The 24,762-nt window shown below is 37.5% G+C and overlaps 1 protein-coding gene across 2 annotated transcripts in view; it reads right to left on the bottom strand.

Moving 5' to 3' along the window:
• Nucleotides 1–24,762, bottom strand: part of BANK1 (B cell scaffold protein with ankyrin repeats 1) — a 237,814-nt gene that overhangs the window by 107,703 nt on the left and 105,349 nt on the right. For both annotated transcript variants that reach the window (XM_045536640.1, XM_045536641.1), the window contains exon 7: nt 22,381–22,577. In XM_045536640.1, coding sequence (XP_045392596.1) covers nt 22,381–22,577 — 197 coding nt within the window. The remainder of the gene's footprint in view (nt 1–22,380; nt 22,578–24,762) is intronic.

Below are 24,762 nucleotides of genomic sequence, written 5' to 3'. Positions count from 1 at the left end.
GTGCACCTAACAGGTACAATGCACGCTGTCTCGGTGACGGGCACACACAACTTTGACTCAAACTGCACAAAAGCAAATCATGGAACCAGAATGTTTATACTCTCCTAATGTTCTGAAATTAAAATAAAATAAAATAAAATAAAATGTCTTGAGACAATGTGATTCTAGATAAGTCAAGGCTTCTCCCATGTGACATATTTTTATTCTTCCCCATAATTTAACTTTGATAAGTTGCATGAATTTATTGATAAAGAAATTCAGGCTCGATTTCAAATAACATTGAGTGCTTGTGTAATGAGAAGCACTCTGATGAACATTTTCTCGTATGCTGTATTTTAAAATCTGCATAATTATTTGTGTGCTTTTATTATCTAGTATGGAAAGGAAGGCAAAGTATGCCCTTTCTCCCATACCAAGGGACAGTCCTTCAAAATGCTAATTCAGAGTTTAACATGTATTCAAATGCATAACAAATTATAGTTTTATTGAAAACATCATATGCCAGGAACTATGCTAGAGCTTTACGTAATATTTTACTTAGTCCCCCTAATGTTGTTATGTAGCAGGTTCTATTAGCATTCTCATTTTACATTTGAGGAAATCAGGGCTTAGAGAGTATGTTAGATCGACTGTGTTGGGGTTCTAATTAATGGCGTCCTTATATCTATGTCTTTTGCCTTGTAACTTTGTAGTCCCCTCCCACACTGATTCTACCCTCGTAACTTGGTTTGGCCACAGGTCAGTGGCAAACTTAACGCAAGCAGATGCTTGCAAAAGAGCTTGCATGTTTTTGCTTTCTTGCTTGCTTCTCTGTGTCCATCAAGATAACAGGCCCAAGTTAGCGTGAGGTTATGGCTCAGCTAGCCTGCTGGGGAGACGTCAATACAAGAGACACGTGCATATGAGAGATTATACAGAGCAGAGTCAACTCATCCTAGCTGAGACAATCCCAAACTAGCCAACTCCAAGCTGACCTGTCAGCTGACTGCAGAAGTAACAGTAATCCCAGGCCTCAGTGACAGGGCCAGGACTAAGTGAGGCAAGTGAGGCACTCATAAAATTCTCAAAACAATTAATATTTTAATACGAAAATTCAAAAAATAAAAATTAATGCAAAAAATCTATGATGAACAAAATATCAAAATTTTAAATAAATGTATGGTGAATAATACTGATTTTTCCTTTTGCCTCAGATACCAGCACAGCCTGGCAGAGAGCACTGTTCAGCACAACCACACACCCAGGACTCACAAAATCAACAAATGATTTTTGCTTTAAGCTACTCTGTTTTGCGATGTTTTCTATACACTGACAGCATATGCACTGGGATTCGTGTCGAGGTCTCACAGATAATGCTTAGGGGGAAATTTATTTGGATCTGAGCCTCTAGTTGACCCCTGTGACCATAAGGCAACGTCCACAGCACCTCCCAAATATTGAAATACCATTTAGACAGAAGTAAAGGAGTGGGGAGAAAATATGAAAAACAGAGGCATCCAACAGAGTCCGAGTTTCCTGAAGTGATTGCTTTAATTTTTGGACTGTACTGGATTTACTGGATTATATTAAATAATAAATCATTCCCTTCCTTATACTTTGGGATGAGGGCATTGTAAAAAAAAGACAAAATCAAAATCAAATGTTTCATTTGCAGATCTGAACTGAGCGTCAGTTATGAAATTTTGCAATCTGGTACATCATTACATAACCTTCTGAGACAGGCAGTTCCCATTCACAGTGCGATTCTGCTGCGGACGGTGCACACAGGCCAGGAAAACGGCGTCTGGGCAGAGCATCACTAGTGTCCACTGTACAGATCCGGGTAGCTTTGAGTGCCATTCACCAAATTACTACAATTCTAAAATTTTGTGTTCTTCCTCTTTTGTAGGGCTACTCTCATATTTTGTTCTTTTCCTTGCAAAATATTGGTAACAGGAATTCTTAAAAACTGAGCACATTTATTAATGTCATAAAGGATATACATTCATTATTTTGTTAATGTAGCAAACTGCTGTGTCAAAATTAATAATAGAATTATAGGAGTAATGATTATTTCCAGTACCTGCATATATTAAACATATATTAATGTTTAAAAATGAATGAATAATCCTGAGAAGGAAAGAATGTTGCTTGGAAGAACTACCGGTTATCAATTACATCAGTCCCAGGGGTTTTCAAAGACTTAGAAAAGGAAAAAATAAATTCTTTAAAAATATTTTATATCATTGATTCTTTTAATGTAATGGAAGAGAATGATAAGCAAACTTAAAAAATTTTGGAATTCTTATAGCGTATCACGTCAGTTGGTGGGAGTAAAAGAAAATGATTTAGAGAACAAAGTTCAGTGAAACTATTCAGAAGATTATTAAGCATGATTATATATAATAATTTATAGATTTAGTATACAAATCTACATAATTCACAGACTCTCGTGGACCCCAGGGTTCACACATCAATCTCCTACAAGATGGATGAAAAATATAATGAATATGATGAAAAATATAATACATAACATATACTTAAAACTTCTTTAAATACAGGCCCCTCCCACTGCCCCTGAAATTAGCTCTTACTTTTTGTAGGTTTTTCATTGGAATACATCTAATACAAAATAAGTAGCATTTTTATATGCCAACAGTAAACAATATGAAAAAAGAATCCAAGAAAGTAATCTTATTTACAATAGCTATAAGTAAAAAAAAAATAACAACAACCTAGGAATAAACTTAACCAAAGAAGTGAAAGATCTTTATAATGAAAACAATAAAACATTGATGAAAGAAATTGAAGAGGACAGAAAAAATGGAAAGATATTCCATGCTCATTAATTAGAGAAAGCAATATTGTTAAAATGCCCATACTACCCAATGCAATCTGCAGATTCAATGCAATCCCCATCAAAATACCAATGACACTCTTCACAGAAATAGAAAAAAATAATCCTAAAATTTATAGGGAACCACAAAAAACCCAGAATAGCCAGAGACATTCTGAGCAGAAAGAACAAAACTGGAGGAATCACATTATCTGACTTCAAAATATACTACGGAGCTGTTATAAACAAAAGAGCATGGTACTGGATAAACCAATGGAACAGAATAGAGAACTGAGAAATAAATCCACATATCTATAATGAACTTATCTTCAACAAAGAACATACAGTGGGGAAAGGAGAGTCTCTTCAATAAATGGTGCTGGGAAAACTGAATATCCATATGCAGAAGAATGAAGCTAGACCCTTATCTCTCACCATATACAAAAATCAAATGAAAAATAGATCAAAGACTTAAATTTAAGTCCTGAAACTATGAAACTACTACAGAAAATATTGGGGAAATGCTTCAGGATATTGGTCTGGGCAATGATTTCTACCCCCAAAGCACAGGCAACCAAAGCAAAATTGGACAAATGGGATCACATCAAGCTAAAAAGCTTCTGCACAGCAAAAGAAACAATCAACAAAGACAACCCATAGAACAGGAGAAAATATTTGCAAACTACCCATCTGACAAGGGATTAATGACTAGAATATATAAGGAGCTCCAACATCTCAGTAGGAAAAAAATCAAACAATCCAATTAAAAATGGGCAAAGGATCTGAATAGACATTTCTCAAAAGAAGACATACAGATGTCCAACAGGTATATGAAAAAATGCTCAGCATCATTAGTCATCAGAGAAATGCAAATCAAAATTACAACAAGATACTATCTCACCCTGGTTAAAATGGCTTTTATCAACAAGACAGGTAATAACAAATGCTGGTGAGGATGTGGACAAAGGGAAACCCTCAAACACTTTTAGTGGGAAAGTAAATCAGTGTAACCCTTATGGAGAACAGTATGGGCATTCTTCAAAAAACTAAAAATAAAATTACCTTATGACCTAATAATCCCACTGCTGGGTATATATTCAAAGGAGGGGAAATCAGTATATCAAAAAGATATCTGTATCCCATGCTTATTGCAGCACTATTCACAATAGCCAAGATTTAGAATCAACCTAAGTGTCCATCAATGGATGAATGGATAAAGAAGTTGTGGTCCATACACATAATGGAATATTGTATAGCCAGAAAAGAATGAAATCCTGCCATCTGCAACAACATGGATGGAACTGGAGAACAGTATGTTAAGTGAAATAAGGCAAGCACAAAAAGACAAATCCTGCATGTTCTCACTCATATGTGGGAGCTAACTATTAAAAACAATTGATCTCATGGAGACAGAGTAGAATGAAGGTTACCAGAGGCTGGGAAGGGTAGTGGGAAGGAGGGATAAAGTGGGGCTGGTTAATGATTGCCAAAATATAATCAGATAGATGGAATGAACAATATTTGATAGCACAACAAAATAACTATAATCAACAATAAGTTAGGGTATATTTTAAAATAACAAAAGGAGTGGGAATGGAAGTGGAATGTTCCTGACACAAATAAATGTTAAATGCCTGAGGTGATGTACGTCTCAATTAGTATAATTTGATTAGTTCACATTGTATGCCTGTATCAAAACATCACATAGGCCCTGTAAAGATATACAACTAGTATGTACCCATAATAATTACAAATAACAAATTTAATTTAAAAAATCCTAATGAATATTCAGAAATTATTGGGATCTTGAATTTAGGACACATTTCTCCACTAGCAAATACTCATCAAATTGAAAGCAAATTGGAGGAATGTTTTAGTCCTCAGGTGGGGTACGGTATCTGAAATCTGTTCTATAAAGTATTGAGCCAGGTTCTCCTTCATTTCTCTGAAAAAGCATTTGAAAAGGAGGTTAGAACTTAGCTCATTTGTGACTTACTTCTCTGTCTTGTTCAAAATGTAACCATGGGGGAAAATGCCCAATTTATAGAACCTCTGCTCAACTAGTGAGTTTATCAAAAAAGAAAACACATTATTTTACATTTCTGATATTACTGAGAATGAATTCATTAGGAGATGCCTTTTCATTCCTAAATGTGCATTAATCATATGGCCCTCTAGAATTTCAGAGGACATGGATATTATATTTGTTATTCCACATTTCAAGGCCATAGCTTTCTTTTGTTTTTGCAAAATCAAGATATTTGTGTAACTTGGCACCTTTAAATTTCTGTGGTGATTTCTCAAAGATCACCAGGAGTTATCCCTTTGTTTTAATGACATGATATGTATTAATAATAAGACTGAGAATGCAAACTTGGACTCCTTTTAAAAAGTGGGATGGTCTTTAATCCATCCAGGTTTTCAAATCCTTCACGTTGCTTTAACTTTTCTCATTTGAATGAGCTTCACTTCAGAAGGGACAGAAACAAAAGGTTTCTGCATTTTATCATCTGCTAGATTTAGAGCAACTACTCCACGCAGGATCCCTGGCCATCCTTTGTTATCCTAATTCTAAACATAGGAAAAGAACTTTCTCTGCTTGGATTTAATTTTTCTCCAAACGTAAGCTTAATTAATATACAACTTACCAAATCCTTCAAAGATCTATTAGGTGCCAAACACAGGGTGGAACATACATAGACTCACGTAACTAATTTTGACTTAGATTTGGCCATACTGGATTGGTCACTTCTGCAGGTAGGTTGGGGCCGTATGGCTGGTGTTGGCCGGATGATTTGTGGGAGGAAGTAATGTCAGTCACTCCTGGGCAGAGGCAGTTAAAAGTCCAGGTCTTTCCCAATCCATTCCTCCCTTCCCCTGACACTGCGACTTCAGAAGCCACGATTCCAGGTGAGGCTGCTACGAGATGATGGGGCACCCGCCGGCCAAGGTCTCTGAGTTAACTCCCGTGCAGGGCAGATGCCCCTCCTCAAGCCCTGCCAGCCTGTGCTGAACACATAATACGTGCTCCATGCTGTGTGATGCCCTGAGACATTAGAGTTTGTCTGTTGCTATAGTTAGTGCTCATTACTCTACAACTAGTAAGGAAAACTGCATATATTTTAAGAAATTAATGTTATATTTTAGGCTATCTTGCTAAAGGTAGTCAGAAGTAGCTTTTGAGATCACTATAAAGTTTGCTGGCCACAGATCCCAAATCACTATACTTTATCCCACACAGGATATTATAAAAACATCTATTAATAATTTAAAAGGGAGCTGGTATGGAAGTTCTGACTTGGAACAGAGGTGTTTATAGAGCCCATTTGGGAAGGAAAGTAACTCTTGTCAAGCCAGGAAAAATGACATCAATTGAAAATATTGGAAAAATGAGGATTTCAGGAATATATCAAGATTTCATTGGATAGTGTTTCAGGAAAGGATACGTCTCGGGTAGAGCACGTGGTACGTAATAGCTCCTGCTGGGCCCGTGGCTTTCAGGAATATGGATGAAGAAACCACAGCTCTTTCAACCTGGGCCGTGGTATTACTGCCGGAGGTAGGGAGAGACGGGCGTTGCCTGAATGTAGTTTAAAGTATTTGGGGACTGTGCGTAAGATGCTGTGTATAATTTTTAGAAAATATAGGGGTATGAACAGAGAACACATTCATACTCTTCATGCAAATGTCTTACAGACCAGCTTTTGAATGCATTGTCATTAGTCATTATCATTCCAGTGAATGGATTTCATGGACTGAGAGTCCCTAAGAGATGTCTGCCATTTTTGTAATCATGCCTGATATATGTGTTGTTAAGTATTTTTTTTCCTTGGTAATTAAACTTCTTAATATGGATGCTGTGAGAGGATTTGTTCCGTGTTTCATATATTCCCTAGGGCCCTCCCTAGACTAATTACTTGAGGGAAAGATGACAGGTTCTATCCATTATGGTATTACACATAGACAAGATCTTCAATGGCATTTGATGATGAAGTGAATAATAAATGCACTGAATTTAAGGAACATTCCCTTTTACTCACCCCCATTTTTAATCTGGATAAGTGATTTCAAAGTTAAAATAAATACCTTCTCAAAAAGCAGATTATGGGGGTTGGGTTAGGGAATTAATGGTACGATTCTCTCCACTCAGCTAATGAGGAGTCCCAGCGCCCCCATTAATGAGCCAGCTGTATTTTTTAGAAAATTAACAGCCCACGGAAAGATTTACATTTCAATTTGCATCCACAAGGCAATTTTCTGACACAGCTGTTTTCCTGATTGACTACTTAAGAATTTTTCTTATAACTTTTTCATTGCTTTGCTTTTAGAATTGCAGCGTGGGTGTTCAATTTTACTATGTTAATTTAGATAATCAGCTTTCTTCAACTTTAGAAAGGTGTTTAATTCAATAAACACAAAACAGAGACCCCTGTCCTCATGGTACTTATATTTTAGAGTTGGGGTGGGGTAAGGTGGAGGCAGACAATAAATGCTACCGTGTATTCCAGAAGGTAATAAGTGCTGTGACAAAATGAAAAAGTTGAGCAAGATAAAGGGACATTGGAATGCCAGGTGGAGGGGTGTGGGGACTGGCAGTTTTAAGTAGTGTTCAGAGTAGGCCACGTTGAGAAGATGACATTTCAGCAAGGTAGTCAGTCGTGGTCTTGATATAAAAAGGATAAGTAAACACTGCTCACAAAATCAGTGTACAATCAAGAATTGTAGCATTGGTGCATATGTGTGAAATTCAAAAGAAGCTCCCCTCGCAAAGTTGTTCCAAAATGGCATTGGAATGTCAGTCACGTCACGACAGTGCTTCCTATGGTGCTACCCAGGGAATCTTCAATTTATTTATGAATTGTTTTAGTAGGTGTAGGTGAGTTAGTGGTTTGATTTTGTTTGGTTTGGTTGTTTTTAAGCTATGGTCATAAGGTCACTGGCTACCTTAATTAGGAAGGCTTATTAATCTTTGACTGTCTTATTTTAACAGAATTGACACTAAAAGTTCTCTTCACAAACCAAAGGCAAAGGAGTAGCTTTGGTTTCTAAAATTCACTTGGGATGCATGTGATAGAGCCTCTCACTGATAATAATTTTCTTTCATTTCTATCAAAGGGACCAAGAGTTTCTCCTTTAATGATTATAGTCATCCTTTCTCCTCTACTCCCCCCAATTGTCTGTTCCCCGTTGTAACTCAGTCTCCCTTTCTGTCTTGTTAACCACTGAATAGAAAGGTATTGAAAGACTCATTTCAAACAAGTAAGTTGCAGGATCACCTTCTCTTTTTCTGAATATAAAGCTGCTTCAAAAGTTCAGCAAAAGGTTCACCTTAGGCTGCTAGTGGAGGATTTTATGGTCCACTCTGGGAGTTTAATCAGTTACTGCTGCTGCACAGTTGGCTTTCTCTCTAGTGGTGAGAGATCCCGACCCAAGCAGGCATGGCTCTCCCTTGTCTGCTGGCTTCACAGCCTGGGCAGGGTGCTCGTGGCATCCAGGCCCCAAGGCAGGGGGCATAGTATTTGTGTGGCTGCAGTGAGACACGAGTTTAGACACCAGCTTTTTTACCAGCAAACTGGAACGGATGAAAAGACTCCAATGACTCTAAACAAGCCAGCAGTAATTATAGGGGAATCCTGACTGCTGAATGACAGCGTCTCACAGATTTTGTAAAATTGTACACAGTCGTGGCGCTAGCAGTTTGGTGGCCTTTCAGAACTGTCGTGAGACCTGAGCAGAACTGCTGCCTGCCCTGACTACCTTCCCCTAGACTGTGAGGCAGGATTCTCACTCTTGCAGGAAGTACTTGACCTTCCATTGCTATGCACTTGGTGCTAATTCAGTAATTCTTGTTTGCGATAATTTGTTCTTATCTCTGTATTGTATTGTGCTATGCGGCTCAACATTCTCTCTGATAGTCATTGCTATAACATTATACATGCTAAATTATATTAAAAAATAACACATGGATCAAATGTGATGATACACATGTGTTGGGAACTGCTGCCCCGGGCAACGCGCACCTTCTTATTAGGCTACAGGAACAACAACCCCTTTGTATTGGGCAGGTGCCAGCGGGACAGCTATGCAGAACCTTGTATCTCTTTACCATGCTTTGCTTCCATTAACTTATTTTTTTCTGAAAAAGAAATTACTCCCGGTGGATTAGCTCATGTTTCACTCTTCTTTTCCCCCCTCACCTGACTCTTCTTACCTGGTCATTGAATATGCTATCTGTTACATTGATATAAGTAAAACTCTAAATCTTATTTCCATTAGTTTTTCCAAATAATCTCTCTTTTTTTATAGCCCCATCCTCATTATGGGCCATTGTTTTGTGTAAATGTGGTAGGAGTTATTTGGCAATTATTCATGACTGTATTATGTCTAAAACTCATGCTTACTTTTGAAAGGGAGCAGAGTGTACAGTGGAACTAATTCACACATAAATTATGGAGGCACAAATATTTTTCAGTGTACGTGCTCCATAGGACATTATAGTATCGCCACAATATAAGCCATTTCGAAACCACGGGAAAAAGCACAGGAATATCAGACAGCCCTATATAAACACCTTTGCCAGGGCCATTCTATTCTTATCATTTAGTTTTATATTTAGTTTTACCCTGTAATTGTTACCCATTCATACAATTTATTGTTCTGGTTCTTATCTACCTTTGAGAGGTTGGCTTAATTCTATTGAAAAAAATACCTCTATGTTCTGTCTCCTCCAGTACATGTATATATTTTCCCAGAAGAGTAAGTGATCTCACAATATTTCTGCTTTCATAAGTGTAAAAATGTTACTCACAAGGAAGAGAGACATCTCATTAAACTAGGAAACAGACATTTAGTAGCTGACATATGATACACCAGCCATAATTCCATCTTAAATTTTACTCTTCGAGGCTGTCTAAGCTGTGCTCTCTGGTGATGATGGTGACGGTTGTGTCTAGCAAAATGTCAGCCCACCAGTTTCTAACATGCTACAAATCAGTAACACTTTTTTTATATATAAATATTTAAGAAAATGAATTACAAGAGGACAACTAATGTGAAACAAAAATAAGTCCCCTTAGAAAAGTCCAAATTCTGACCTCATAGTTAGAGCTGAGAGAATTTTTATGAACATGCACAAACACATATATAGTCATATGCACACACACAAAAAGGATCGTTTCAATCCTATTTAATATATCTACTTGCCAAAAAACATTGTTTCAATCCTATTTAATATATCTACGTGCCAAAGGGATAAGAACATCCGAAAGAACATGGGAAATGGTGAATTCTAGGTTCACGGAGGTTAGAGCGTAATCAGCTGAAAAGCATTTGCTGGGATTTCTCACAGAGGGGTCCCCTGGCATCTGAATGGGCCAATTCTTCATGGAGGAGGGCATTGTCCCCCATATTACAGGTCATCTAACATCCGCCTAATAGAGTTAGGAGAACTCTTCAGCCGTTAACAGAGGTCCCCTGCTGTCCCAAATACCTCCTAGGCAGTCCTTGAAAAATCACCACAAAGATCTGAAACAAATTGCATTTGCATGTGAAGGGGCATTTTAATCATTCTGCATGTTATATTCCTAGAACGACTGTAGTCACCGACTCCTGAGTTGTCACTGATTTGTGCTGCTTCGCCCGGGGCCCCCGTGTCCACTCCGCTCTGTCTGCCTCCCGGGGCTCCGCTTCGTCGAGCGCTCCGGGCCCCTCCACGTGGCACCCGACCCTCAGCCACAGCCCACGGCAGCCATGACATGATATGATTAATCCTGCATGCGGCTTCTTTCCTCATCTTGATTTTACCACGCAGCAATTGAGGGGAAAATGTCACAGAGACTTAAAATCAAATTAATACTTGTATTAGTCAGGGTTCACCAAAGAAACAGAACCAAGAGGATGTGCGTGTGTATACATATATATTGTGTTTGTGTATATATATATTGCACATCCTCTTGGTGTGTGTGTGTATATATGTAAACATATATATATATATATACACACACACATACATATGTGTGCATATATAAAAAGATTAATTATAAGGAACTGGCTTATGTGGTTATGGAGGCTGGTGAGTCCCCAAACCCAGAAAAAACAATGGTGTAGTTTCAGCCCAAGTCCACAGGCCTGAGAGCCAGGACAGCCCATGGTGAAGATCCAGTAACTAGTGCTCCAGTTCAAAGAAGGGTCAGCTCTTTTGTTCTATCCAGGCTTTCAACTCGTTGGATGAGACTCACCCACGTCCGGGGGACAATGTGCTTTCCTCAGTCTACCAACTTAAATGTTAATCTCATCCAAGTCACCCCCACAGAAATACCCAGAACAATATTTGACCAAATATTTGGACACCCTGAGGCCCAGTCAAATTGACACGTAAAATTAATCATCACAGTGCTCTTGAAAGTCAATAAAACCATAGCAATAAAACAGTTCGAGAACAGAGCAAAGAGTAGTGTTAGAAAGTGTTACAAAGTTAAGCGTGTAACAGCCATTACCTAATTTTAATTTGACCTACAAAAATTAGAATTTGGTGTTTTCTTGTTCTGTATTCTTTTTTTTTTTTTTTTTTTTTTTTGAGACAGAGTCTCGCTTTGTTGCCCGGGCTAGAGTGAGTGCCGTGGCGTCAGCCTAGCTCACAGCAACCTCAAACTCCTGGGCTTAAGCGATCCTCCTGCCTCAGCCTCCCGAGTAGCTGGGACTACAGGCATGTGCCACCATGCCCGGCTAATTTTTTTCTATATAGATTTTTAGCTATCCAAATCATTTATTTCTATTTTTAGTAGAGATGGGGTTGTTCTGTATTCTTATAGAGTCTCTAGTCCATCTGCACAGAACAGAGGGGAAACTGAATGCAGACCCCAACTTCCATCTGAATTAAATCTTTCATGATGCTTAGCAATAATCTTATATAGAATAGAAGCCATAACCTAAGTAGAAGAGAAAAAAATATTCGTGTATCATATAGGTATTTTTTTAATTAGGAAAGACTAAGTGTTGGAATAATTCACTCAAACTGATGAAAATAGTAAAATATGCTTAGAGGGAAGTTTAAAGATGATGACGACACTATTAAAAACTGTGTTAAAGCTTCACAAATTCCAAAGGCCTTTCATATAAATAATTTGAACCTTACAACAATCTGATATTCCATGAGGTAGATTTCAGAGAGGAATAAAAGTGTGGTATATTTTCTCCTTCCTTCTCTAACACTTTCTGTCATGTCAGATATAGAATGCACGCTTGGTAAGTACTTGGGAAGTAGTATGGTAACATAATCATGGGGCTGACACTGTATTCAGAGGCATCGTGTGGACATAAGGTTGGAATGTCTAGGAAAGAACAAATGAAGATTCGGGGTAAGGACCTGGCTCTCTCACTGAATATTTATTATTACATTTACTTCACTCTGGCTTCTTTTGTCCTGATACAAAATCCATTCTCTTTCTCCTCCACTCACAGGCGGCACTAAGGTTGGAAGGAATAATCCTAATGATCACAGAATTCGCGAAGCAAGACCATAACATTAGCAGGTTCTCACTGTGCATGGGCAGCCATGTTTTGGAGGCCGTTTGACGGCTTCACAGTTCACTAATGCTCCAACTTTCGAGCCTCAGTTTACCAAAATGTAAACCAAGTAGAACTTTCTCGGAAGGTTGTGGAGAACGTGGAATGAGGGGCTGTACATGAAGCTTCTAACTCAACTTAGCTTACAATAGGCCCTCAAAATTCCCAACCCCGAGCACTGCCCACTCCCACAGTGCTCTTGTGATCATGCTGTAGGCTCATTTAACAGTGAGGTCCAGCACTGCAGGAATGAACCAGATTGCTTGGATAATTGGCACTCTCCCCTCCAAATGCAAGATTGATAGGTTCAATATAAGCCCATGCCATTATCCATTCTTGTAATAGAGAGTTCTCATTAAGGAAATGGATTAATTGGCTTACTGATGTTTTACCGAGAGCCAAATTTGAATAAGTGAGCTTGGCAGTAGTGAGAAAAGAAAATTAAACACTAATAAAGGGAGAAATGTGCTGGCTTAGGCTGAGAGCTCAGCCACAGGCTCAAATCAGGGATCTGAGTGTAAGATTTGTCAGTGTGAATGGACATTAATGTCTGCCAGATAAAAGTGCTCTGATTTTTTTCTTGACAGTTCACTTTCTCTCTTAGACCCTCACACCAGCTGGAGGTCAGATGTTGTCTCCTCCCCTGGAAGATTTTCACAAGGGATTCCAAACCACATGTCGGGAGACGTGTGTCTAAAACAGATCAATGGTTCGCTCTTGTTTCCCCAAACAGCTAATAAGAAGTCTTTGGGACAAACTAAATTAGAGTAAGATATTCATCAGAATTGTCCCCAAAGTATCATGGAGTTCATACTTCATTAGAAAATTTTACCTTCATCTCCTTCATCTTCCATGAACCACTGTTCCACCTTTCCAATATTTGGAAAGGCTTATTACTATGATTAATTTTTACCGAGAAATATAGAAATACGTACATATAAATATACATAGACACATTGCAAAATCCAAAAGTTGATCCTGTACCCTATCCTAGCTGACCTGTCAGTGGTATTTGATGTAGTTGTCTATGACCTCACATGTGAAAACTGCTTTTTTCTGATTCTCTTCCCACCTCAAAGGCTGCTCGTGGTTGGCCTTTTTTGCTGGTACCGCCTCTCACCTCAACTTCTAAACTTTGGAATGTCTAGTAGGTATTTCAAAAGTCCAAAACCAAACTACTGATCTTCCTCAATTAACTAGTTCTTCGTGCAGCCTTCCATATCTCGATAAGTGGCAATTTATTCATTCTACTGCGTCTACCAACGTAAAAGCCCTGCAGATGCTGGCCTTGCTGATCTCTCTGACGAGATCTGTTACTCTTCTCTTCCTCTCCCATTTGCTCAGCTTCCAGAACATTGGCCAATTTTCTCTTCTTTGGACATCTCACCTAGGGCTTTGCACTTGTTATGCCGTCTTCTCTCGTTGGAATACTTCGCCCTCAGATGTCTGCATGGCTTTCCCCTTTACGGTTTCAGGTTGTTACCAAGAGGCCTTTTCTCAGCAAGTACTTCCATCACTACCATAACTACTCATCTCGAAATTTCCCCCTCCAGCCCATCTCACACACTGCTCTGCAGAAGGCTGTCCTTTCTGTTCCTGCTTGGCCCCAAATGCTAATGCCAGCCATGTACATTACATGTCTCATTTATTTGTTCCTAGTGCTTTTTCCCATTATGGCAGGAGTTTTGGTTTGTTTTGAATTTCTCGTGTTTAGAACGATGCTTGGCACCTAACAGGTACTCAAATATTTGTTGAATCAATCAATACATTGATGTGTGGAACTAAGATTAGAGAGACTATTGGTTTTCTGTCTCAAGTGAGAGTCGATTAATTTATTTAAAACAAACTCAAAATTTAGCCTTCCACTGTTACCATCTATTTTCTTTTGCATTTAAGAGGCCAAAAACGTTGATCACAATCTTTACTTTCTTACATCCATATATTTCCCATGGACGGTGCTGCCACACAAGGAGAGGTGAAAAAGAAATTGTATTGCTCGGGCTCGAAGCTGAGATATTTGATGAATATTCCTGGTTTTTAAATTATACAGGCCTGAATTTTATTCATATGCAAGAAGACCCTGGAGAGGCTTTTGTATGAATTTAAAGTAGAGACCATTTCAGAATACTGGTAGAAGAATCTATACCCACTACATTAAATTTTATTAAATACTCTTTTTTATCCTCAAGCATCAAGAATGACTAAAATTCAAAGCCAATTAATAGAGAAGAATTCCCAAGAACCACGTTTTCCCAATAAAATTTTAATTCATTCACCTTTGCATACATTCTTTCTGGAAGGATAATGCCGTTATGTTTATTTCATGAGGTCCACTCTCTAAAGCTGTGGTGTCAATACCGATTACTTTAATTACCATTTGTGATTAATTTTGCACTCTCTGAAATTGCATTTACTTTTGACCAGCAGGCATGTAAATGACAGCTCTAGACTCTTCTGTTCTACATGAGCTAATTGGTTTGAAAGAAGCCAGAAAAAAACAAAACAACTAAAGTTTAGAAAGTTTCTAAAATATTATAGAAACTTAGGGTCTCAAGGGGCTTTAAAGATCATTTAGCCACCATATGCAGGGATGTGACCCTCAATAGGACATTGGAGACTGCCAACATCTGAAGCAAATATATCAAAGAGAGTGAACTGTTTAGAATGAGATAATGTTTCAACCTTAAAAATTATTTAATAGTGTATTAATGATCTTTATTGGAGAAGACCCGTAAGCACATGTATGTTATTTCCCTTTATTACTTTTATGAATTGCCTTGTTACCTGTGGGTATTCAATTAATTTTAATTTAATGAGCATAAAATCATTACCTACTTAGTCAATAGGTAATCAAAATCGTATTGTGTCTTGTCGTCATATAGCAGGGTTGCTGCATTCCCGCCAGCTATGGCATTTGGTGCAATGGAGATCAGAGCAGAGATATTACAAATTCTTCTGAAATGGCTAAATTTGCCACCGTGGCTGTTTTCCATTTACTCTGAGATGAGGACAGTGGGAAATGGGCTTAAACCATAGATGGAAGGGCCTAGCCTGGGTCTAAAGAATACTTTCCCAAAAGTGAAGAATAAATAGATATTCAAATAAATATTGCAAGATAAATCTCCTTTAAGAATGAAATTATGACATCTCTCCAAAAAGCTACGATTTTCCTCTGCCTGGGACGATGAACTGTGGCTCTTCAGGGTCCAGTTGTTGCTAGGACACGTTGCCCTCCAGGGTTTATCAGAAAAGTTATTATTATTAAAATGATGTATTAACAATAAATTATTTTTAAGAATACTGCTTTTACAATTGAGAGAAATTATGAAATAAAGGAGTAAGTAGACCTTGGAATGAGAAAGACACCATATCTATATAATGAGAAATGTGTGTATCCCTTTTTCATGAGAAGAGACCATTTCTGATGTAAAAAACCTGAATCAGGGTGATACTACATTGTGCCTGTTCAAGAAACTGGAAACATAAAAGTCATACTACGTTTGTATTACAAATCCCTTGGCTTTGTTGGACTGGAGGGCTCATTTCCCTTGTGGTGATATAAATTGATAATGGAATAGCCTGTTTAAGTGTTTGACTCGGAAAAAAATGCTCATGGCCTATCCAGATGGTTCACTCATCTTGCTTTTTCCCAGTGATGCTTTTGCCCTTTTCTCCCTCAAAATGATCAAAGGCCACAGAGACCGGTGTGTCATTCTGCCCTCGCTGCTTCTGGCTCCTCCTGGGTGGAGGAGGAAGGAATGAGAACCCAGGAAAACTTTTTAGAATTATACCCTGTGTGTACATAAAGATGGAGTGTACAGATCCTGTTAGTTATTCTAGGAAGTTTACAAAAATATAAATCACTTATTACATAGTGACACACTGAGAAAACAGCAGCTGTGACATCTGCGAAGTTCTCACTGAGAATTACAAATGGGGCTTTTGCTTGTCTCTGTTCAACCAAACCAACACCATTTCTGGGAGGAAGAGATTATTTTCAGCAGTCTCACACACTGGGCATGAGAACTGTCTTTCCTCATGACCATTCTACTGATATACAGCCTAAGTTTTCCTCAATAATATTTTACAGTTATAAGGCACATTTGTCAAAATTATTATTGGCTTCTCCATTTTGGATTCAGCAGGCACATACATGTTGCATTAAACATATAACCTGTGGGAAAATGTATAAAGAACCACTTAATTAAAACCAAGTATTTTTTCAGAGAAACAGAGAAATGCCACAAAGACGTGGGTTTTTAAGTATCTACCATTAAGGTATGTACGAGCTCCTTTGGGCTCTACAAACACTACTTGGTGTATATTTTACTACTGATAAAATCCCATATTAAACGTTAAGGCTTTTTAAAAAAATAGATGCATGATCCTTCATAGGTCATTACTGCAAACAAGTTAAAGCATACTATGTATTCTATGAAAAAAATCAGTGGCAAGATTTGGTTCTATGGCCTAAGAAGTCAGAGCTCACGTCCCCGCCTTTTCCTACTACACGTCCCATTCATTTCACCCAGATGCGTCCTTCCTGTTTCCTCTACAGCTCTTCTCACTAGAAATCCTACTGTGGCTTCTCATCTGCTTCATACAAATTCCACATGACTTCAGTTGTTCCAGCTACAATACTGCCTTCTAATCACAGAAGACAGTGCAGGAAGAATCTTTGCGGATGGGGCAGGGAAGGAATTCATAAGGGGTCACTGGGGACTCGGGAGAGGGCAGGGTCAGGGACAGCAATGTCAAAGCCTGAGCCCCAGGAAGGAGGAGAGGAATTCGAAGGACCCGACATAGGGTCGATTGTTCAAGCCTGTGACACAGCAGCTTCATACTGAACTAAGGCAAAGCTTTGACACATACACACACTCTCACACTCATACACACACCTGCTTTAAACAACACAAATCTGTATGTCCACATCAAGCATGCATGTGTGTGTGTGTGTGTGTGTGTGTGCACATACATGCTGAAACACATGCTTCATTCAGGGAAGAGTTAGTCTAATGGGAGAGACTGAAGATGCAACAAAAAGAGGGGGTGTGACAGATGGGAGCTGTATCCTTGGTACGGATAACAATAAATCATCCACAGGAAATAAAGTAAACACAGTCACATTTTTTGTGGATCTTCTATATATATTGAATGTTTTCTCATGTATTTCATCAAATCTTAAAAACACCCTCCCTGTAAGAAATTACTTTTTTCCAAGGATGCAGGCTTGGTTTTTGATGAATTCAGGTTGAAAATCCAGACCTGGCTGAGTCCCAAGGCTCTAGGAGTAGAGGAAGATGACAATTTGATAAGGAAGAGAAGAGAGTTAAGGGAGTTTACATAGGGCATTTAGAGCTGGGTTTGAGGACGTGGGGAAGAGCAAAAATCTGTAATAGCCACTATGGTGCATTTAATGGAATTTTAGAGCGAGAGTGCTAAGTAGCCTCAAAAGCACATAACTGAGACATCAATGTATAATGCACACCGTCCAGTGCAGCTATGCGACTTGCTCCTATTTCTTCAGTTCTAACAGAGCGTCTGAACAAAGGCCAGGATTCTAAAATTCAGTGTAGTCTGGTCTATTATAAATACATGCTAAAGACAGCAGTTGGGCTATCTATGGATTCTCTAAAACCAAACTTTAAAAATATTCTAAGTATATAGGGAATGTGGCCAATTAGTTTATTTACAATAGGGGGACTAGTCAAGGATATGATTGGGCAAGTGAGATCAAAGAAGCCCTCAACCGGACCCTGGCCTCTGCCCCGTCAATGCATGAGCACCTTCCGGGCACCTTCCGGGCACCTGCTGGAGGAGGGGAGGTGGCCCTGCCCACCGTGAGCCTCTAGACTCACAGGAAGAGAAACTACACAAGCACATCATTTAAACTTGATTAGATAATACTCACATATCCTAAATTAAATGGAACAATCTGCTTGAAAATCAAACAGTTATAGGTAAAGAACTGCGTGAGCAATGAGAAGAATTAGGGAAATTCAGGGCCAAGAAGAGTGAATGTTCACTGGCCTGAACACAAAACCCAACTTCTGACAATTTGTCCTCAATGTCAGTCAGTTAATTATTGCTTATGTTAGGGATACTGTAAGTGCTTCAACACCTACTCCTTGTCCCTGCATTCCAAACCTGACCACGAGAAAAAAATCAGAGTGTGTCAGACACCAGAGGGCAACAGAATCAACCACTCAATCTCAGTCTCTCTCTCTCACACACACACACACACACACACGCGTGAGCCCACCGTCCACGGGGGCAAAGAGAAGGTGGGGGTATGTCAGTGAGAGCAAGATGTCGCGGGAGTCCCACCACAGCTCTGAGCAATGGAAAGACTCCCCGACAGGAATCCTCTGGAAAAGCCAGCTAGAAAAAGTGCATGAAAAGCTCATTTTTCTATTTCTCAAATTTTTGTGAAGAAATTTTATTATTAAGATCTTATGCATATTTATGCCAAACTACAGGAGTGAACACCGGTGGAAGAAAAAAGATATTTTCTGAATATTGTTCCCAAGATAATAAACACTTGTTGGTTCTCCAATTCCATAGCCAGCCAACAGAGAAGGATGTGTTTTTTTCTTGACTATTTATGCATCAATGTAATCATTTTGTTAAACGTTTTAAGTGGGGGTGGATGGGGTGACATAATTGAGCTCATACAAGGAAGTATCACTTATATTAATATTATTTTACTTAAAACACATACTAATGTTTGTTACAAACTTTACCTTAAATCTCAAAGTACCTCTTAATCTGACGTAAACCAACTTTCAGTTTGTTTTCAAATTTTCATGTATTTTTGATTTCAAAGATAAGTTTTTAAAGCACTGAATTAATCACCAATATCACTATTTGCTATTTGAAATGGAGGCTTCCCTCAAGAATTATGTTAAGAAAATCGTGGTTTATACCCTGTTGTGGATTTAAATACCAAATCTTTTGCCTTTTATCCATGTACCTTTCATATTAATTCTTTCAGAAGACATTGTAAGAAACTAAACTATGAGTAGATATTTGAAAGATTATAGAAATATATAATAGAAATATATGGTATTATCATCCAGTAATAGCACTGAAACTATGAATGAAATACAGGTGTTAATTAGATAACTCTATCAAACCATGAAAGTTATTCATTCACAAAGAAGAGGTTCTGTTCATAGATTGTGTATCAACTGTTAACCTCTCGAAGGAAAAATGTCATGAAGCAACATAAGAAATATGATTTGAGATCTCTCCCTAGCCTCTGTCCACACAGCTGATACTAAGATATGAGTGCTATATGTTTTATAAATGCCTTGCTAATGCTTTCCTCTGTATTTTTCGAAAATCATAACTGGTTTTTCTTTCTATCCACTTCAATTAGTGATGACCCAACTCACTGGGTCATCCTCAAATGGACAGTGTTTCATTGATAGGGGATTAGGAAGAATTGAACAAATCAGTAAATTAGCTGGAGAGGAAATATGTTTGAATTTAAAAATAGGTATTTCTTCAGTACAGAGTATAGTCCACTGGTCAATTGTGAATCTCAAACTTGAAAAATATCTGCTCCTTTCAACTCTTCTGAAACAGTGATTTGTGGAAAATTTGAATACATGTGTGATGATCTAAGATGTATCAGAATGTCATTATGACAGTAAAGCTATATAAATATTAAAAACAATAAAGTATTTTAGCAGCATGATGAGATGCCACAGTTTTTCTCTTTTAGTTTTAGATACACTCTTATAAAGACACAGCTACTGTAACTTAGAACAGATAATGTTAACATGTGGTTACCCGGCATACCTTCATTAAGAAGATATGACTTCTGCACTTTAAATAAATTTGACAATTAGAAGCATAATTCATGTGGTAGATAAATCAGCAGAAAACACTCCCATGTGTGTCACAAGCTAATACATATGTTTCCATTTCCTTAACCACACATTTGCAAAAAGGTCTTTGGTAGCTTGCAAAATAATTATACCTAAAATTATCCACAGCCATATTAAAATACATTTGCACATCTGTTGTCCCATGCAAAAGCCATAGTCACTTCCTTACTGACAACAAAACATTCACAAAATTATGGATCTCTCCTATCTATAATGGTAATGTCAACTTCAGATATTCTGGCAGAAGGTAACAGCTCACAAAGAGCTAGGATATAGAAAATCGTTTAATAAATTTCCTAGAATAATTATCAAGTATAACTCTGCAAAATTAGAATGCAGCCACTATAAAAGAGTGAAGTCACCTAGAAACAGTGATAGCTATCAATTGGTATCAGTGCTGTTATTGCAGGAGCAGAAGTATACACGCCCAGAGGATTGAAGAGAAAAAAGTTATTTCTCACATCTATCAACCCACACCTCCTAGCCTCGTAATTACTCTCATATCTACTGTCATCATTATGCAGTATCATGCTATTTATGGAGCACTTGCAGTTTGCACAGGGTGCATCCGTCAAGAGCCAAGTCTTCACTGGAGAGCATGAAGTGGAAGCATCACTCTTTGAAAACCAGGATTTATCTTAGAAAGTAACTCTGAATGCTGAGGCTTCTCAGGAAAATTTTAACTTAAGCCCATCAGTAGGTAAACATTAGAGGACACGGTTGCAGAGAGTTGGAGACAGACACCCAGGATGTGCTGAGAAACAGTATCATGGGAAAATATCCGAGGCTCAACTGCCTCATTGACTTACTGGAAGTAGATGACATGCTGCTCTGGTCAATGACTACAGATGGTGCATAATTGTTAAAATCAACGCACTCATCAGACAAAGTAGGAGAACTAGTTAAACATTAGCATACATGACAATCAGTATCTAAAATCCCCTCAGAAATAAAAATAACACTTATTTCTGATTTGAAGGACGTAGACTAAAAAATATAGTAGTTTATTAATTTTGTTACAAAACTTCAGGTTTTGTATTTCTTTTAAATATGGGCAAAAGATAGCCTATTCAAATTCCAGATTGTGAATGATATCCATGCTTTTCTAACTATTTTGCTATTTCTTAAAAATGGAAAGAACTTTCATTGGTCATCATTTCTCTTTGTGGAAATCACAAATAACAATGTTTTTTTTTTTTAGAAATCCGGTATTAGATTGGCTTAATCTGATAATCCAAGTAAAAACTAAAATAACCAGAAGCTACTGATAGCATTTAAGTGTTCTATATTAACTGTTAATTGGCAATAAAATTATTTCTGTGCTGAGAATCCAAAGACAAATTTTTACATATTTACCACCAAAAACATTGTCTTTTTATATTTTCCTAAGCACCATCAGAAGAATAATTCACTTTCCAGAGCAAAATGTATGTAACTTTGCTACAAACAGAAAACAATTACTTTTCTAAACTTGATTATGGAAACACAAAATGTGTTTTATCTACTGACATAGTATCTTCTTTTAAACTCTTCCCTTGGTTGCATTCTTACAAAACTAGCATCCTTCAAGGAGTGTTCTGAAATTTGGGGCTTTAACTTACATAATAAAGAATTGAGACTTACCATGGAGAAAGAAAAGGAATCACATAAGAAAACGAATTTAAGCAACATGAATTCACTTTTTATTGGGTAGACTTGGAATGATGCTCAACATTCTTTCAACCTAATAATTACTGATCTGTTTTCACGTGTCTAATAGTGCCATATCTAGACGCTCACACAAAAGAATAAAGGTAATAGGTTTTCATTTCCTTTTTCACCATCTCTTCTCCAATAGCAAACAGGCTATAGAGAAGTCAGAACGAACAGATAGGTTTCAAAAAGGGATATTTAGGGGTGGGAGTATGGGGTCAGAGTTGGTTTATAGCAATAGTAAAATAAGCAGACTATTCTTGCAAAATGCTTTTTAAGACAATGGAAGACTCAGGACCAACAAACTAGCTGTGCAGGAGCATCACTTTCAAAAAAGCAACGTCTGTGCGCAAATACACATACTCACTTACTTTATAAAAAGAGTTTTAGAGATACAATGGGAAAAAAACTTACCGAAAAGTCTTCAAAGATTTTCTTGAGTTCTTCGTGACCATGCCTTTCAGCAATATCTGCTGGGTCTGAGCCTTCCATATTTTTTATCTTCGATGCCCACGTTGCTCCTGAACATTGAAGCAAATGAGTAGCCAGGTTCTTTAGGCCAAATTTTGCTGCACAGTGGAGTAGAGTTGGAAGTTCTCTGAAACGGGTCCCTGTAAGCATTAAGAAGAGGTAGGACTTAATACTTTTGTTATACTGGCACTCCTCTCAAAAAGCTAAACACAATCTACTCCTAAAAGTAATTCCCACAAAGCAGAGCAGACTTTTAGTGTAAATTTGCATATAAAAAACCACCAATGGTTTTAGTTATGTACAATGTTTATCCTCTTCAATTTCTTACCTTAACATAAACATAAACTAATGTTCTCACTAGCATTAATGCCCCAGTCTTACTTGTTGGGTGAATGTAATTTATAAAGCCACATCAACCTCTTAAATGTAAAACAAAACCATTATGTTGTAATTACTCCTTCTGAATGTACTTCGACATTAGCCAAAGACTAAATAACAAAATTCTTTCGGTTCATCTGCACAACGAGTTTGTGTTTTCTACTGCCATGCCTAGTTTGCTTCCTTCTGATGTTGAAATGAACATGAAATGCCTGGAGGGCTTACATTAGATTTCTATATGAAATTTTTCTTTCAAAAACCAACTGCAACAGAAAATACAGGTAAGCACTTGTATAAACAACTTCAGTAGGGAAATTTCCATCAGGATTTTTCAACTTTCATAGTAGCGATGTTTTAGAGTTTGATTTTCATAATTGCTTAATTAACTATGAATTAGAAGAAATATTAATGATGCATAACTATAAAACGGTAGATGTAAAATGCTATCCCAATGACTAATAAAACAAAGCACAAATTAATGAATGATGGCTTGTTAGTATTCTATACTTTTATACCTGGCTGAAAAAAATGTTACAAAAATTATACACCAGCTTAAGAGATGTGGCACTATCAGAGACAAGAATGTGAAGACGTAACTATAGAAACAAAGGCATCAAAACAAAAGTCAATTCTCTTCTAGCAAAATTTAAAGCAATGGAAAGTCACCTTATGACACTTTTGAAAACTGTGAATCTGCATTAGTAGTCTTAGTTCATACACTAGTTATTATATTTTCTTAAACTTGCACATTTACTTTACAAGCAATTTATAATCTTGCTAGATTAAAATAATAGATTTCTTAAGAAGACACAAGAATTTTTTAGAATGTCCTTAATTTACAGTGTGCATTTGCTTCATTTCGTGATAATTTCCATTTAATTAATCCAGATTCATTACATCTGTTTTATTATGCTATCAAGGCATAAACAGAGTAGCCATAATTCACACTAAAGTGTGGCAAATTTGCTTTTGATTTTTTCTGGACAAAATACATTTTCAATTTTCAGTTGTTTCAGCCAATGTCTGTCAAATGGTAATTTCAAGAGAGTAGAATAAAATGTATGGGGTGAATTTTTTAAGGAAAGTCCTATTTTACTAGTTTTACGAATATAAATAAACAGATGAGTTGGCACATGGCAAAGACACTGAGTCATAGACTTGTTTGTGCAGAGCTGTTTCTAAACTTTTCAAGGTAATCCCTATAAAAGATGGCCAATAATTAAATTGAAGTAATAAAAAACAAAGCTTTCAAAAGATTAACCTAGCTCACTAGAATGATAAAATGGGAATATACCCCAGTTTGGGAGGTAAGCATTAAATAAAAATTTAATAGTAAGATGAGTATAGGAACTGGAAATGCATGACCACGTAATCCATTTGTTCTCATAAATGATTATCTGGAACAGTAAATACTTATTCACTCAGAGTAGAATGACCAGGTGGCCACTTCAAGAGAAAACAATGAAGCACACAATGAACAGAGGATTAACAGTCAGGAGATGTGCATTCCAATCCCAGTTCAACCACTAAATCTGTGATTCTTAAGAATCCTTCATCTCTCTGGACCTCAGTTTCCTCATTTATAAAACTAAAGAGTTGGCATCAGAGGTATAGGACTTCCGATATTCTTCTGGGCTGGATGCCATGCTACATATAGTTTAAGCCAACAGACTCTCTGGAGGGTAATTGTTTCCTGGGTTTTAATGAGGTACCAATTAAAAGAGTAAAGGTATTTGTGAAAATTGAAGAAAGGTAACGATTTTCATTCCTTTTATAGTAGGTTTTGAAATCTGATGAAATGTTAGCATTTCTGTGGATCTGTAAGACAGAGCACTGCCGGGGTTATGAAACTGTTTTGCTCAGTGACAGGAGGACCAATATGCGACGTGTGAGGTGTCCCTCTTCCCATCCTGTCGAAACGGTAGACATATAGTCCTATTTAGAATT

The sequence above is a fragment of the Lemur catta genome, chromosome 24 (assembly GCF_020740605.2).
Source record: "Lemur catta isolate mLemCat1 chromosome 24, mLemCat1.pri, whole genome shotgun sequence".
NCBI lineage: Eukaryota > Metazoa > Chordata > Mammalia > Primates > Lemuridae > Lemur > Lemur catta.
Note: the sequence above shows the minus strand (reverse complement) of the source record. Positions and strands in the feature narration are given on the sequence as shown.